Source organism: Triticum dicoccoides, chromosome 3A (genome assembly GCF_002162155.2).
Source record: "Triticum dicoccoides isolate Atlit2015 ecotype Zavitan chromosome 3A, WEW_v2.0, whole genome shotgun sequence".
Lineage (NCBI taxonomy): Eukaryota > Viridiplantae > Streptophyta > Magnoliopsida > Poales > Poaceae > Triticum > Triticum dicoccoides.
Window position 1 is genome coordinate 119629757 of NC_041384.1, and position 15528 is coordinate 119645284.

The 15528-nt window shown below is 46.1% G+C and overlaps 2 protein-coding genes across 2 annotated transcripts; one reads left to right on the forward strand and one right to left on the reverse strand.

Moving 5' to 3' along the window:
* The first annotated feature begins 7402 nt into the window (after nt 1–7402).
* On the forward strand, nt 7403–8899 carry LOC119267491 (flavonoid O-methyltransferase-like protein Os11g0303600). Its single transcript, XM_037548877.1, has 2 exons — nt 7403–8257; nt 8346–8899. Exons 1-2 carry the CDS (start codon nt 7448–7450, stop codon nt 8634–8636), a joined length of 1101 nt encoding a protein of 366 aa, XP_037404774.1. The 5' UTR covers nt 7403–7447; the 3' UTR covers nt 8637–8899.
* Nucleotides 8900–11274: 2375 nt separating this feature from the next.
* Nucleotides 11275–14015, reverse strand: LOC119267492. Its single transcript, XM_037548878.1, has 4 exons — nt 13696–14015; nt 12867–13379; nt 12561–12786; nt 11275–12462 (listed from the first exon to the last, which is right to left on the reverse strand). The coding sequence occupies exons 2-4, from the start codon at nt 13377–13379 to the stop codon at nt 11501–11503; spliced, it is 1701 nt and encodes a 566-aa protein (XP_037404775.1). The 5' UTR covers nt 13696–14015; the 3' UTR covers nt 11275–11500.
* Between the last annotated feature and the right edge of the window lie 1513 nt (nt 14016–15528).

A 15528-nucleotide genomic window follows, 5' to 3' on the forward strand; every position in this document is an offset into this window, starting at 1 on the left:
GGGACGTGTACTAGTTCGCCATGGTGCTGCTGGAGCTAGTGGCCGAGCGAGCGCTGACGAGCGTGGAGCTCTGCCAGTGGGCGGCGGGGGAGGACAAGGGGCAGCAGGCGCTCTTGCTGGCCGACGCGGCGCTGCGGGGGGAGATGGAGGGCAGGGAGGAGACGCTGGCGAGCTGCCTGAGGCTGGGGTTTGCGACCAGGCTCGCGGCGGCCAACGCCACGAGCTTGCAGACAAGGCCACCGGCAACGCGGTAGGGCGAGCTCTGCGTCCTCGACAGCGTGCCCATGCTCTGTTTCACCACGCGGGTACGGACACCAAGTGTTCGTTGAAATGCTTAAGAGAGAAAGAGGATGAGGAAGAAGAAGGTAGATGCTGACATGTGGGACCTACCTGTAATAACGGTTAATCTATCTGTTGAAATAAACGGAGTTAACTTTTCAGCCACGTCAGCTCTGACACGCGGGTCCCGCATGTCATAAACAGGTTTAAAATCATAAAAACGGTCATCAACTCAACCTGGAAGTTTTTTGTCACGAAATTATCACTAATCTGGAGTTTTTGGTCAGTTTTCAAAATGTGGTAGTTCTGTGGGACGGATACGTGAAATGTGGTAGTTTTTTGTCAATTACTCCTTATCCACGTGACATTCAAGGAGGACGGCGCCCGGCGGCAGCACATCTAGTTCAATGGGTGTCCGGTTCGACGCCTGGGCACGGGATTTGGGCAGCAGAGCCGACGGTGGTGGCAAAATAGGGATTCAGGTTGGCAGCAACACAGAAATCCGGCAGCCACGAACTTCTTACCCAACCATGGCATGCGTTTCGATCTCATGGCGTGAGTGGAACCGATGAGCCCGGAAGAGAGGTTAATAACAGAGGAGATCAACCGTGTGGTGGAGAAAATAACTTGGAGGATACCAAAGGGTGTCGTGGAGACCATTATTTCTTAGGGAAAAAAGCTGAAATATCATATATGTAATCTAGGAAAAAAAGATTAATTTGCTTATGTGGTGGTTTGCTGAGTTGGATAGGCTGTTGCTCCCTGAAGTTTCACCTTCCGCCACAAGACATGAAGAGACAGCTAAACATTTGGGCTTCTTTTTGTTTTAGACGATCGGGCTTCGGTGCACAGTATATAAGACTGTAATCCGGTTTTTTTTTTGCATGGAGGATATGGCGGGCCAAAGAATGAATGTCTCATGGCTGTATGCGGACGCATTGCTATGATGAAGAATTGATGACATGGCCAAGTGCTGATGTGGACAGCTTGCATGTCTAGATAAATAAGGTAGTGGGGGTAAACTTCTTAGGTATATAGGATGAGCTATTCTTTGGATCTATATTACTCCTATATTAGAGGTTGGTTTTGCTCAATGTTGATGGTCTCGTGTACACACTACACGATGCGGACATGTATGGAAATATACTTTGGCCACTAAACCCACCAGTTCGTGGCTGTCAAGCTGAAGATAGTTTTCATGCTCTGGTATCCTGCACTAAACCAGGAGCTTTACAGCATGTGGTTCGCAGGTTGTGTGAAGATTATCTCACTTGCGACATTGCTTTCAATGCGGTTATGCCTCTAAGTCGTGCTTCGACACGTGAGAGATATAGCCGCATCGAGGGCGTATATATATAGAGGTGGAATTAGGGTTGGAGGACTCCCGAGGGGCCCATAAGCCCTCAGGGCGCGCCCTAGAGGCTTGTGGCCTCCTCAGGACTCTTCTGGCCCTCTCTCCAAGTCACTTAGGTGTCTTTTGGTTCAAGAAAAATCATCGTAAAGTTTTATTTCGTTTGGACTCCGTTTGATATTTCTTTTCTGTAAAACTCAAAAACAAAGAAAAAACAGAAACTGACACCAGGCTCTGCGTTAATAAGTTAGTCCCAAAAATAATATAAAATAACATATTAATGCATATAAAACATCCAAAATACATAATATAATAGCATGGGACAATAAAAAAACTATAGATACATTGGAGACGTATCAGAAGTTAGTACGATATTGTCATGGTCTAAGGGGAAAAATCACACGTTAACACTCCCTGTTATTACAATTGATTATAGACGATGTAAATTCAATTCACAACAGACAAGTTATGGTCAATTTAATAGGATCGTTCTTCAAACGGCATAATCTCAATGTTGTTTTAGGATTATCATTTACACTTAATGATATTATAAGATCCAGAAAACATGATAATCAACGACACTTGAGCTAGTCCTACAGGCTAGACCAGGAACCTTTTATTTAAACGTTTATCATTTCATACGTGCATATGAGTTTTCCATTGAATCGCATATTCTAGGATAATAGTAGTTATAGCGTAAAATATAAAAGCTCTTTAATTATTAATATGAAAATATAATAATACCAATATTATTGTCTCTATGACATATTTCCAACACCTTCTGCCTCAAAACGAGTCCTTAGGTCGCCGGCAGCAGCCGGCCACGGCGTAGCCACCTCACGTCTCCACCTAGGACTTGGGACGCCGACATGACCAATCTGGCTCCTTCAGATCTTGGCGGCGGCAAAGACGGGAGGCCCCTGCCTTCCTTCCCAAAACGCCCCTGCCACCTCCAGCCACCCAATGACACACCGATCGTTGAGCCGCAACCACTATCCATCCGGATTTGCCTCCAGCCACAACACTCGGATCGCAAAAGCAGAGGAGGGAGAGGTCCAACATCGCTGTTGACCTGTTGTGCCTTCACCTCCACGAGCAGAATACCGCGACAGAGGTGGACGCCCGCAACCAACGCCGCCCTCTGCCCGCACCACGCGGGAGCCAGATCTGGTCAAGCCGATGGCACAACAGTCACGACCGCCATCATTGACCACCGCTCGAGCTCCCCCACCTCACCGCCTGCCATACGACTGCCATGACACCGTCGTCAAGCATGCCCGTGTGTCGCCGTGCTGCAACGCCCGATGCCCAGCACAACATCCAAGGCGCAGTCACCTCGGCACGCGCCAAGGACCCCGCACGAGGAGACGAAGACTCCCTGCCGACGCCGACATGGCCGGTCGCGCCCTCTAACGGCGGCGAGGGAGGGGGGGAGGGGGGAGCCCCGTCAGCGAAGCTAGGGTTGGCCTCATGGACACCCGCAATAGCGCCGCAGGACGTGGGGGCAAAAAAAGTGTTTATACACCCCGAAAAAAAAATGTATACGATTTTACATTGCCTAAACTTCTTTGTTTCACACGGTTACGGCAGGGGACACCTATATGCCAGCCAATTGGCACAGGCACGCCTACATTATCCGGGACTCCGCTCGCCTGTTTGAAAACCAAATCAGAATCACGTCCAAATTCATACACAATGAAACGTACTCCAATATCACCAAGGTCAAATAAATACGGAGTACCTGCAAGAGATAAGGGCTGACAGCTCTCACCATAAGACGAGTCCATTATCACCAACAGACCGACAGCGCGTATCAGCTGTCCCTTGTCTCTTGCAACCATGCCTCGTCCTCCTCCTGCAGCATCATGGCTGCAGATTTGTGCACGGATCCTCGTTCCTCTTCTGGTGACAATGGTGTTTATGGGGCTCGTCATAGGGTTCGCGGCTGCGTCGTCGCTGCAGACGACGGCAGGGGTGGCGACTGATGATCACCGTCACCAGGGCCACACTGTGTCCGTTACTGCGGTAGCGATGTTACTGCGGTAGCGATGGGCGTGAACGTGCCAGGACGGACGTCGGAGATTGCGTCCGGCCACGGAGGCGCAGATCGGTGGCCGCGGAAGACGGGCGGCGTTGTCCTTAAGTCGCGGCGGCCGTTGCCGCCGTCCGGCCCGAGCGACGGGATACACCCTTAGCGCCGCTAGGATCGATGTACGTCCACGACGACAGGCAGATGCGTGCGAAGGTGACCATGAGCATGGTTATGTATATAGCCTACACGTTCCATCAATGGATCGTTCTTCTCGCTAATTATTATAGCTTAAGACGTGGTGTTCGTCTCTTGTCTCGTGACTACGTTGATTGTACATATCAAGGTACCAGCTTGCACGTATAGAATGAAAATTTCAGTGTTTACGTTTTTCATACAACGGTTCTATGTTGACCATGGCTATGGTGCTACATCAACTATGTTAGTATTGATATGTAGTTTCAAGTGAATGAGATTTGAGATCCATGCAAATTTTTCAGATTTTTTTACATGTTATCTCATTTAATTGAGACTTGGTTAAGTCTCGGCCAACCGAGACCTATCTATACCTAACCCCATAAAAAAAACTGATTAGCAAAAGAAAAACGATCCCCACCGACCGACCAGCCAGGCGCTCGCGCCAGGCGCACGTCAACCGTCTGATCGAGTTAGATCCAGTGCCCACATGTTCTTTCTGGGCACACACTTTACTTAGCCCTCTTCTCCTTCACTTGTTTTCTCAATGCGTTGATCCCACCTTATCTCCCTCACCATCGCTCATCCTGCACAGGGCGTCAATTTCTTGGCCATGCTCTACCCCGCCGGCCTCCTCGTCATCTACCCCCCTCCCCACGGAGATGCCATGAGCCCGTCCGCGCCACCCCCGCGACGCGCACAATGAGCTACACTTGATGGGGCCATGGGCCACGTGATCTGTGAAGGCGGTTTCCATGGGATGCAACAACCAATGCCACCCGTTGTTGGGTGCTACAACCAACATGTGCCGGAGATGGAGACGACATACACAAGTGGTACAACCGGTGACCGACAATGTTGGAGCGAGGTGCTATTGGCACAGTGGCTAGTCGAGTGTGTTGCAACCGACAACTGGGAAAGCTACAACTCGTGACAAAAAAAGCTTCAGCCGAAGGGGCGATGGAAGATGGAGGCGGCCATCGCGCATCTGTGGAAGCTGCAGCCGATGCTTGAGAAAGCCACAACCAATGATGACGAAAGCTGCGACGAGCCACTATGCAACTCGCGAAAGTTGCAGATGGTGATGGAAAAAAATTCTGCCAACGACAAAAAAAGGTTCCATCAAGACGACACAAGCTGATGACGGTGAAAGCTGCAACCGGTGATGGCGAAAGTTGTAACCGGCCATGGCAAAAGAAGTGTCCATGTTTTTTAGTGGTAAATCAAAACTTTATTGCGAAATAGCAGCTCGGTTTATAGGAATAACAAACTGATCATTGGGTAAACCCAGCCATAAATGACGAGTAGAAAATTTAGCTAAATTGTGTGCATCAACATTTATAGTATGACTTTCAAAAATGAAATCATAGCTTGTGAGTTATGTGCCCGAGCGATTGCACTATACCTTCCTTCAGTTTCATTCTTTATCTCCGCCACCACTGATTTATTATCAGACGCAATAACAACTTTGTCGAGGGACAAGTCAAGCGCAAGCGCTAGAGCTTCACGGCAAGCGAGTGCCTCCAATGTTGTCGGGTCTAAAATGTCGGTAAATACCATAGCTGATGAACCCAAGAAGAGGACTGTGTGATCACGGCAAACTGTAGCGGATGCGCCACTATTACCATTTCTTGCAAGACCTTCGTCAACTTGTATCTTCGCCACCCCGGGGCTCCGCACTGTCCATTTTGTTGTACTTCTCACCTGCATCCCACCAGTAGCTGGATGCGTTGCTTTACAGGGCTCAGTGTCCATGTGTAACAAGGTTTTGTTTGGGGTTGTTCCTTTTTTTTTGGCAAAGTCTTAGGCAGCTTGAGATTACCGTACCTATTTTTTTGGAGTTTGAAAAAGTTTTGTACGATCGCATTTTTTACGGGAGCACCTGTTCGGCGCTTTAAGCACCACAGAGCGAACCACCGTTTATGCGCTCGCTTGATGGGTCAACCATTGATTGCCGATTGACTGCTAGTTGACTTCCAAAAAAAAAATCAGAAAATCTAAAAAAGTTCACGAATCAAAAAAACTTCACAGATTTGAAAAGTTCACTTAACTTTGAAAATAAGTTCAAGAATTAGCGAAAGCCGCGTATTTGAAAAAGTTCATTCAATTTTAAAAAATGTTCATGGATATGAAAACATTTCATCAATTTTACAAAAATCATGGATTTTGTGAAAAACTTCATGGAAAAAAGTTCATCGATTTGGAAAAAAATCGCAGATTTTAAAAATATCACTTAAAAAAGTTGTTAAAAACGTGTAACAAAATTTGTGTCCATGTGTAACAGGGTTTTGTTTGGGGCAGTGTTTTTTTGGGCAAATTCTTAGGCAGCTTGAGATTACCGTATCTATATATTTTGGCCCTGAAAAAGGTTTGTGGGATCACATTTTTACAGGATCTCCTGTTCAGTGCTTTAAGCGCCGCAAAGCGAACCGGCGCTTACCGCTCGCTTGACGGATCAACCATTGACTGTCGATCGGCTGCCAGAAATTCAAAAAAAAAACAAAAAAAATTAAAGGCATTCAAAAAAATTACAAATTTTAAGAAGGTCCACAAATTCAAAAAAGTTAATGAATATTGAAAATAAGTTAATGAATTAGAGAAAGTCGTGTATTTGAAAAAAGTTCGTTTGATTTTTAGAAATGTTCACAGATATGAAAAAAATCATCGATTTGTAAAAAAATCATGGATTTGTGAAAAAGTTTCACGGGTTTGAAAAATGCACATCCATTTTGGAAAAGTGTTTCATCGATGTTAAAACAAATTCGCGTTTTTTTAAAAGAAAAATCACTTGAATAGGTTGTGAAAAAACTAAAATAGTTCATGGATTTGAAAAAGTTCATGCATTTGAAAAGTTCAGGAATTCAAAACAAACTTCATAGAATTTTAAGAAAAAAATCAAATTGGAAAAGATTCACACATTTGAATTTTCCTGAGTAAAAATAAGGATAAATGAAAAAAATAAATAATAAGAAAGATAAGGAACAGAACAGAAAAAGGCAAAAATCAAACATAAAAACAAAGAGCAAAAAACCAGGAAAAATCCGATCAAAAAGCTTCTCTAAACCGGCCAGAAGGTAACTCGCTCATGTGAAATGGGTCGGCCCAACTAGTCAAAATGGATGCGCCCAATAGAGGATCTGGTGGTATCTTTTACTGTTTCTTGTGCAAATCAAAGTGGCCCGTGATTCTTAACTATTTTGTGTGGGTAACTAACACTTTAAAGAGCGGCCATGGGCCTAAGGCCTCGACGGCTCGACCACGTTACCCACCGACCACAATGGGTAGCACCCAAAAAAAAGGGATTTCCAAAAAAAAAAAACCACCACAATGGGTGGCTCACAGAGTTACAGTGCTGTATTTCTCAAATGTTGTCACTCTCTGTCCACGTGGCATAGCAGCTAGTGGAACGATGCATGGTGACAGGTGGCACACTAGGCAGTGGTGCACTGCATGCTTCGCCCTGGGGACCTCGAGCCTCCTGATTCATGTGAGCGTGTGCAGTGGACCCTATATATCAGGCCATGCTTCATCACAGAAGGATGTACCTAACCTTGCAACAAAGTTCAGTTGAAAACCACCACTAGTCTGTGCCCATGGCGACCTTCTCCAACGAGGAGCTTCTGCAGGCGCACACCGAGCTCTGGGACCTCACCTTCGGCTACCTCAAATCCATGGCGCTCGAGTGCGCCATCAAGCTCGGCCTCCCAAACGCCATCCACCGCCGCGGCGGCGACGCCACGCTGCCGGACTTGCTCGACGCAGTTTCCGTCCCGGAGAGCAAGAAGGCGCACCTGCCTCGCCTCATGAGGTTTCTCGGCGCGTTCGGCATCTTCACCGCCGACGCACCCGCTGCAGGGGAGCGCGCGAATGGGGAGGAGGCGGGCGCCGTCTACGGCCTCACGCCGGTGTCCCGCCTCCTCGTGGACGACTCCGGCGCCAACGGGTCGTGCGGGAGCCTCTCGCCGTTCGTGCTCTCCCAGACGACCAAGTACCACGTGAAGGCGGCCATGCACCTGCCGGAGTGGTTCACGAGCGACGACGGCGCGGCCGCGGCGGAGATGCCGTTCCGGACGGCGCACGGCGCAGACCTGTGGGGCGTCATGGACCGCGACCCCAAGATGAACCAGGTCTTCAACGCCGGCATGGGGTCCGACACCCAGCTCGCGATGGACTTCGTCATCGGCAACTACGGCGACGTGTTCGACGGGGTGACCTCGCTGGTCGACGTCGGCGGCGGGACAGGCTCCGCGGCGAGGGCCATAGCCAAGGCCTTCCCGCACGTCAAGTGCTCCGTGCTCGACCTCCCCAACGTGGTCAATTCCGTCCCGCCCGACGGCGTGGTCGAGTACATCTCAGGCGACATGATGAGCTCCATTCCGGCGACCGATGCGGTCTTCCTCAAGGTACGATATATAGTTGCCATGAATGCAGATCTTGTTTTGGGGTGAACGATTGCTCTATGCCAACGTAATTTAAACGTTCATATTGCAGTACATCATGCATGACTGGAACGACGAGGACTGCGTGAAGATCCTGAAGCAGTGCAAGAAGGCGATCCCCGAATCAGGCGGGAAAGTGATAATCGTGGACATAGTGGTGGGATCTCCTTTGAAAGCCATGCTGGAAGCCCAGGTCTCGTTTGATCTGCTGATGATGGTGATCACGGGAGGCAAGGAGCGCGACGAGCATGAGTGGCGCAAGATTTTCATGGACGCGGGGTTCAGCCATCACAAGACAAGACCTGTTTTGGGATTTATGGCCATCACCGAGCTGTATGCTTAGCCCTGCATGCCTGATTGCAGCAGATATCTGCTGTAACGTGTGTGTAAGCGTTGGTCCTGCGATGTTCGTCGTGGTTGTGCAGCCCCAAAGTGTCTTTCTGCAGCAACGATTTGTTCCTACGCCTTTAAAGGCTCCCATATTTGTATGATCTGTTGCTAGGGTATATGCACTTAATAAACTAGATGACACCCCGCCCGTTGCTGCGGGAATTGTAGCAATTAAAAAATTGGAAATTGGACAAATGAAAAGATAATTTGAATATACTTGTTAACTGTGTTGTCTCTCGGCTAAATTAAACCCATTTCATGACACCGAGCAATACACAATACAAATATTTTCCATTTTGCTTTAAGAAATATCAACATTACTACTCTTTCAATTGTCCAGTGACTAAATATAGTGAGCATGAAATCATCTGTTCATCCAAAACATCTCACAAAAGGAGCAAATAAAAATAGAACAAATCAAATAGGCATCGATGATTGCCTTGGGAGGTGATAATGCTTCTTAGTCACCTACATTATACTCACTTCTTATCTTCAGTCGATGACCATAGCACAGTGTTGGCAATTGAAAACTGGAAAGGAAACAACGTGTGAGAAGAGGTGCATGATGTCAAGAACATAGGCATACCAATTCTGGTTGTGACATTATTACAGCCAAGTAATTAAACCTGTACTACATTTAGTGAAGGAAATATTAGACAACAATTAGCAAGAAATTAACAATATTAGAGAAATTTGCAAGAAAGGTCAGTTTCAACAGGAAATAAAATAGTGAGGCAATCTAACAGTTCAGTGGACAGAGAGTTAGCCCTCCATCTCAACTTGAAACTTTAATGCAATATTGGCAGGAAATTGTCCCGATAGTAACTGAAAAGGGAATGAGAATTAATACAATACATGAAAATAGAATGACATTAAAATATAAAGAATATATGTATCCTGATGCTAACAGAACGTAGAAGATTAAAAGAGAACACATCACCTCTGCTTATGATAAGAGAAGGACCTCAAACGCTACACAGAAGGCATAGTAGAGCAAAGAACAAAGCATGTTAGTTAATGTTTGGGATTACCTGCCTGAGTTCGGCTGGCAACAAACTCGAACAGTGTCCAGGATTGCAAAGTATTGCGTCACCAGTCCACTGCAGTGCCTCCAATGGGTGGCTGCATCAAGGACGACGACAATCCGATCTGCTTAAAATTGATGTCCACATTCTACTATTATGGGCTCGATTAGCCTTACAGACTTGAAATAAGGTGTTATGGAGATCTGCAGTTATGCCGCACACATACATGTTCAGAAGATTTTTAAGGTCTGGGATGTAGGAACTCGTGGTTGGAGCATGGCATGTTATAATACTGCCAGAAAAAAACAACGTACCTGAAAATGAACTGGACTACTCTGATCCTCTGGTCCTACAAAACAATCATAATAGTTCAAACTGAATACAGATAAAATTTGTACTAATCAAACATGAGAGAGAGATATGCAGGTCTGTAGTTGAGCAAATATCAGAACATCCAACCAAGCTGACTCGGGACTGAGAGGGAGGAGAGTCCCAACCTCTTATCCACGTGACATTCAAGGAGGACGGCGCCCGGCGGCAGCACATCTAGTTCAATGGGTGTCCGGTTCGACGCCTGGGCGCGGGATTTGGGCAGCAGAGCCGACGGTGGTGGCAAAATAGGGATTCAGGTTGGCAGCAACACAGAAATCCGGCAGCCACGAACTTCTTACCCAACCATGGCATGCGTTTCGATCTCATGGCGTGAGTGGAACCGATGAGCCCGGAAGAGAGGTTAATAACAGAGGAGATCAACCGTGTGGTGGAGAAAATAACTTGGAGGATACCAAAGGGTGTCGTGGAGACCATTATTTCTTAGGGAAAAAAGCTGAAATATCATATATGTAATCTAGGAAAAAAAGATTAATTTGCTTATGTGGTGGTTTGCTGAGTTGGATAGGCTGTTGCTCCCTGAAGTTTCACCTTCCGCCACAAGACATGAAGAGACAGCTAAACATTTGGGCTTCTTTTTGTTTTAGACGATCGGGCTTCGGTGCACAGTATATAAGACTGTAATCCGGTTTTTTTTTGCATGGAGGATATGGCGGGCCAAAGAATGAATGTCTCATGGCTGTATGCGGACGCATTGCTATGATGAAGAATTGATGACATGGCCAAGTGCTGATGTGGACAGCTTACATGTCTAGATAAATAAGGTAGTGGGGGTAAACTTCTTAGGTATATAGGATGAGCTATTCTTTGGATCTATATTACTCCTATATTAGAGGTTGGTTTTGCTCAATGTTGATGGTCTCGTGTACACACTACACGATGCGGACATGTATGGAAATATACTTTGGCCACTAAACCCACCAGTTCGTGGCTGTCAAGCTGAAGATAGTTTTCATGCTCTGGTATCCTGCACTAAACCAGGAGCTTTACAGCATGTGGTTCGCAGGTTTGGGAAAGCTTCCATAGGAAGACCGCAAAGATAATTCAGGCGTATATACGTAAACAAACACTAACGAGAATTTATCTGACTCGTGCATTGAAAATTCAGTTCACAGCATCACTATCTGTCCTATATGCTGAAATTCAGATCAACCAATAGGGGGTATACATCGAGGATAATTTGCAACGAGCATCAGGTCCTATCCGGAGTCTGACTACCATGCACATGAAATGTTTACAAGGTCAGTATCAGCCCTAGTTCTGTTGCAGCACAACAAACATAGAGATAGCATAGCCTGTCACAGAACACACATGGACACAGCACCGCCATACCGCATAGTGGTTGTCTATATTTGGCAACAAAAAGCAGTGTTACCACATAGTTCAAATATAAAACTAGGTTTTACTCAGAAAGGTGGTTCTCAATATATCTAGCTACCCATGTCATTTTGTTGGACATGCTAAGTTGATTGAATGCTCTAGCAATTGCAGGATTCTCAACTAGATGAGCATAGTAATGGGTAAGATGCGCCTCTTCAAATCCAGGGAGATCCATCAAGTTACCCCAAAGATCTTCAGGGACATCTGTATCTACACATTCAGATTTCTCTATAGCTTCGGCAAGGTTATCAAGGCTGGTCATCAAATGCATCAGCTCGTCATCATTGTTTACCTTGGCCCTTTTCGATGCTTTACTGCTAGAGGAATCACCATTCTTCCCCCATTCGGGAATAGGAAAAGGCAGTGTAAACTCTTCAACACTAGCACCAAAAGTGTCATTTCCTCCATTGGCAATTTCATTCTCGGTCACATCTACAGCAAGAAGCTCATCCACACTCTTAGTGTATACATCAGAAGCCATACCATCACCAAAGATTGTGGCCATCTCGTGATAGTAAGCTGGAGTGTTCAAGAAGTCGGCATCATTGCGGTGATAGTTTTGATGGTCTTCCCACATTTTGTCAGCAAGGGCTTGTCTGAACTCAACCATGTGCCTATGGTCATGGGCTTGCTCTCTCTGAGGACTAGGGAGTTTTGGTTTCCAATTAATCTCCGGTATAATGAAACAATCAGTGCCTTGGGAAAGAACCCAGTTGTGGAGGATGACGCAAGCTATCACAACATCCACTTGAGTAGCGGAGGGAAAGAATGGATTTGCATCATCAAGAACTTTAAATCTTCGCTTGAGTGATGCGAATGCACGTTCTACAGGTACTCGTAGAGATGAGTGCCTAAGATTGAACAATTCCCTTGCATCTCGCACATGATTGTTCCCCCACTCAGTCAAGTGATATCTCATGCCGTGGAAAGGTGGCAAAAATCCAGGTTTGGCTCCATATCCGGCATCCACTAGGTAGAATTTACCTGTCATGTCAGGAATACACATGAGCACCTAAGGTAGTATTGTGTAATAAGTAGTATTAACTCTATGTGGAGATATCATGATAGAACAAATTTATTACCTTGAGGAGCACATAAGCCGTTCTCACACTCTATTGCATCCACTAAAACAGCATTATCGTGTGCAGATCCCTCCCAACGAGCCAGCACATGTGTGAAACGAAGGTCAAAATCAATTGCTGCCATCACATTTTGGCTTGCAACTAACTTCTTACCACGGAAGGCAGTCTCCACGTTCTTACAGGAAGAAGCCTGTATCTGTGTACAATCAATGGCTCCAATACAATCCTACATGATCAGAACCGCCCAAAAAATTTAGTAAGCAGACAGTTTCTACGCTAAAAATATATTGCTGTGCATGGTCATACCTTGAAGTATGGGTCCCATCTTGGGTCACCAGCAATTCTGGTTGGGGTCTCCAATGATGGTGGCCTAATAAACTCATCCCTTAGCTGAACTATAGCATGGAGGACTAGTCCAAAATAACGACTAACCGGTTCACCTGACCTATTAAAAATAGCACTTACAACCCTATTCCGAAGGTTGTGTCCTACTGTGATCAAGAACATGGCGACTTGCTCCTCAATACATATATGAACAGTATCACGGAGCAAAGAGCGTTCCCTCAGAACTTGACACAGCCCGAAGAAAGAAGCCCTCGTGAGCCTTAGCGTTGTCTGGCAAGTTATATCATCCTTGTAAATCTGGTTATTTAGAAAGGCAATCCTTTTCTTGTCCCTTGTCTCGATTGGGCCATAGGAAATACTCTCTTTCTTTCTCTGTAATCTCGGCCGGACATACAGCATGACCATACATGAAGCCACGGATCCAGCGGCCTTTATAAGCATCAACCTTCTTCTCCTGAACCTCTCCTTGTCCATCTACAATGCATTTTTGACAAATGTAAAAAACATGCTATGAATTGTAAAGAACAGTAAAAATACAGAAGAATGTACTAAATGCTAACAGTAACTTAAGCTTTGCCACCTACAGTCCATACAGGAGAGGTTGGTTTCAGGTTCGAAAGAACAGGAGGTGTATGCTTACAACTAAAATAGACTAGCAGCACTTGACAGTTCATGGTTCAATGCAGAAATGTTGTGAACAATATGAAGGTATACATACATATTATCATCATACTCACAAATCCAAGTCATTATCCATCGATGTAGGAAAAGAAGAATTTGGACTACATACCTCGGGCTGGAGCAACTGGTGCAAACTCTAGGCGAGGGAGAGTGGATTCGGGGGAGAAGCAAGGGGCAGACGCCAGCCCCTGGTCGCTAGTCGCCTGCGGCCTGCGGGTGCGGGAGGGGGTTAGGGGCGGCGGCCTCCCTTGTCGTGTGGGAGAAGGATGGGCGCACGCTAATGCGCGAGGGGGAGGGCTAGAGGGGGAGCGACCGGTGGGAGCTGAGCACCTCGCCGCTGGCCGCCGTCCGCTGGGCTCCGGTCGCTGGGGGGCGGAGGTGGTTCGGGCCTTCAGGGAGGGCTCAGGGCCGGCGCGTGCGGGGGACTGGGGGCCGGTCGTAGTTCCGGTTCGATCGTCTTCGCCCGAGTCGCATAGTGATAGTGGTCCCGCATCTCCCTGGAGTTTTTTTTTAGTAAAATGCATCATAAGTCCTACAACTATGTGAGGTGTGTCAATCTAGTCCTAAAACTTTAAAAGTGCAGAATTAGGTCCCGAATATTTTCAAGGCGTACAACCCAGATCCCAAACTTGCTGCGGCTGCATTGACTGGCAGACGGGCGTCTGGACCGTTGCCACCTGGACCCAGGGCGTGTGGCGGAAGATTTCCCGCCGTTGGCGGTTGAGATCTTTTGCAATTGACCGCATTTATGTAGTTGCCTTCTCTAGCCACAGTCATTTCTCCACTCAGATCCCTATCTCTCATCAGTTCATCTTATCTGCTACTGCCACCTCCGTGCCATGTCTGGAAACTCGTTCGCGAGCTCGTCGGCGGCGAGACGCAGTAGGAACCAGTTGGCGCAAGCTCCGCCTCTAGTCCTTCCACCTCCGCCACGAACAGGCTATCCAGTGCCGCTCCCATTGGTGCACTGCCCGCACTGCAAGTGGAGGACCACCATTTGCCTCGTCTCCAAATTAGAGGCGAACCCAGGTCGCATTTTCTACAAGTGTCCAAATCATCGGGTAAGAAAAATCTCTCACTTGTTCTATCTAATTTGGTTTCCATCTATTTTCCTAATTTTTTCTTCTATGAGCAAAAAGGGCCTCAGGGATGCGAGTTTTACCATTGGCAGGATGGTCCAAATAATTATGTTGAGTATTTGGTATCTATTGGAATTTTTGTTCATGCTTCGGGTGCAGTCATAAGAGGAGTACAAGCAGGGGAGGTGCAACCTATAGAGTCAGTACAGATGCAGCAGAGGCAGCAAGTCAATGGTGTCACTGAACTTGTGAAAAGGATGGATGAGCTGTTGTTGCTGTGTAAAATCATAGTGTTTGTGTTCGTGCCGATGTTAGTAGTGATGGTTGTATGTGCAATGAAATGATATCACACACTTGGTCAGTAGTGTTTCACGGTCAAGTATGTAATGAAATGATGTAGCAAAGATGGTGTAGCACATTGCCATGTTTGTATTTCAATTTCAGTTCAATTACTAGGCAATGATCTAGCACACTAGACAAATGACAAAATAAATAGATGATGTTGCAACTTAACACACACACACACACAACACACACACATATATATATAGGGTCGCGCTATTCGTCACCCTGGGTGAGGAATAATTATTCTTCATCCCCCTCTATTTTACCATCAATGCACCGTAATTTTATATTCTGTAAGTTTTGTCTTATTTCCGATGCAAAAAGGGTTCGTAAGAAAATATATAATCGCCATAAAAAATATTTTATGTTATGTAAATTACAAATGTAAAAACATAGTTTAAAATACACATAAACTGTAATTTTTTTTGTCTTATGACTTATATTTTTATTTTCTTATGTCAAATTTTACATAGTGAATCAATAGAAATGTAACTATTTAAATTTCAAACGTAATTTAA

What these genes read in the sequence shown, in the direction of transcription:
- LOC119267491 (XM_037548877.1), top strand. Translation starts at nt 7,448, where the DNA reads ATGGCGACCTTCTCCAACGAGGAGCTTCTGCAGGCGCACACCGAGCTC. An exon ending in CCGATGCGGTCTTCCTCAAG is followed by an intron (nt 8,258 to 8,345) that starts GTACGATATATA and finishes TTCATATTGCAG; the next exon opens with TACATCATGCATGACTGGAA.
- LOC119267492 (XM_037548878.1), bottom strand. Translation starts at nt 13,379, where the DNA reads ATGGACAAGGAGAGGTTCAGGAGAAGAAGGTTGATGCTTATAAAGGCC. An exon ending in GATGGGACCCATACTTCAAG is followed by an intron (nt 12,787 to 12,866) that starts GTATGACCATGC and finishes CTGATCATGTAG; the next exon opens with GATTGTATTGGAGCCATTGA. An exon ending in CGGCTTATGTGCTCCTCAAG is followed by an intron (nt 12,463 to 12,560) that starts GTAATAAATTTG and finishes CTGACATGACAG; the next exon opens with GTAAATTCTACCTAGTGGAT.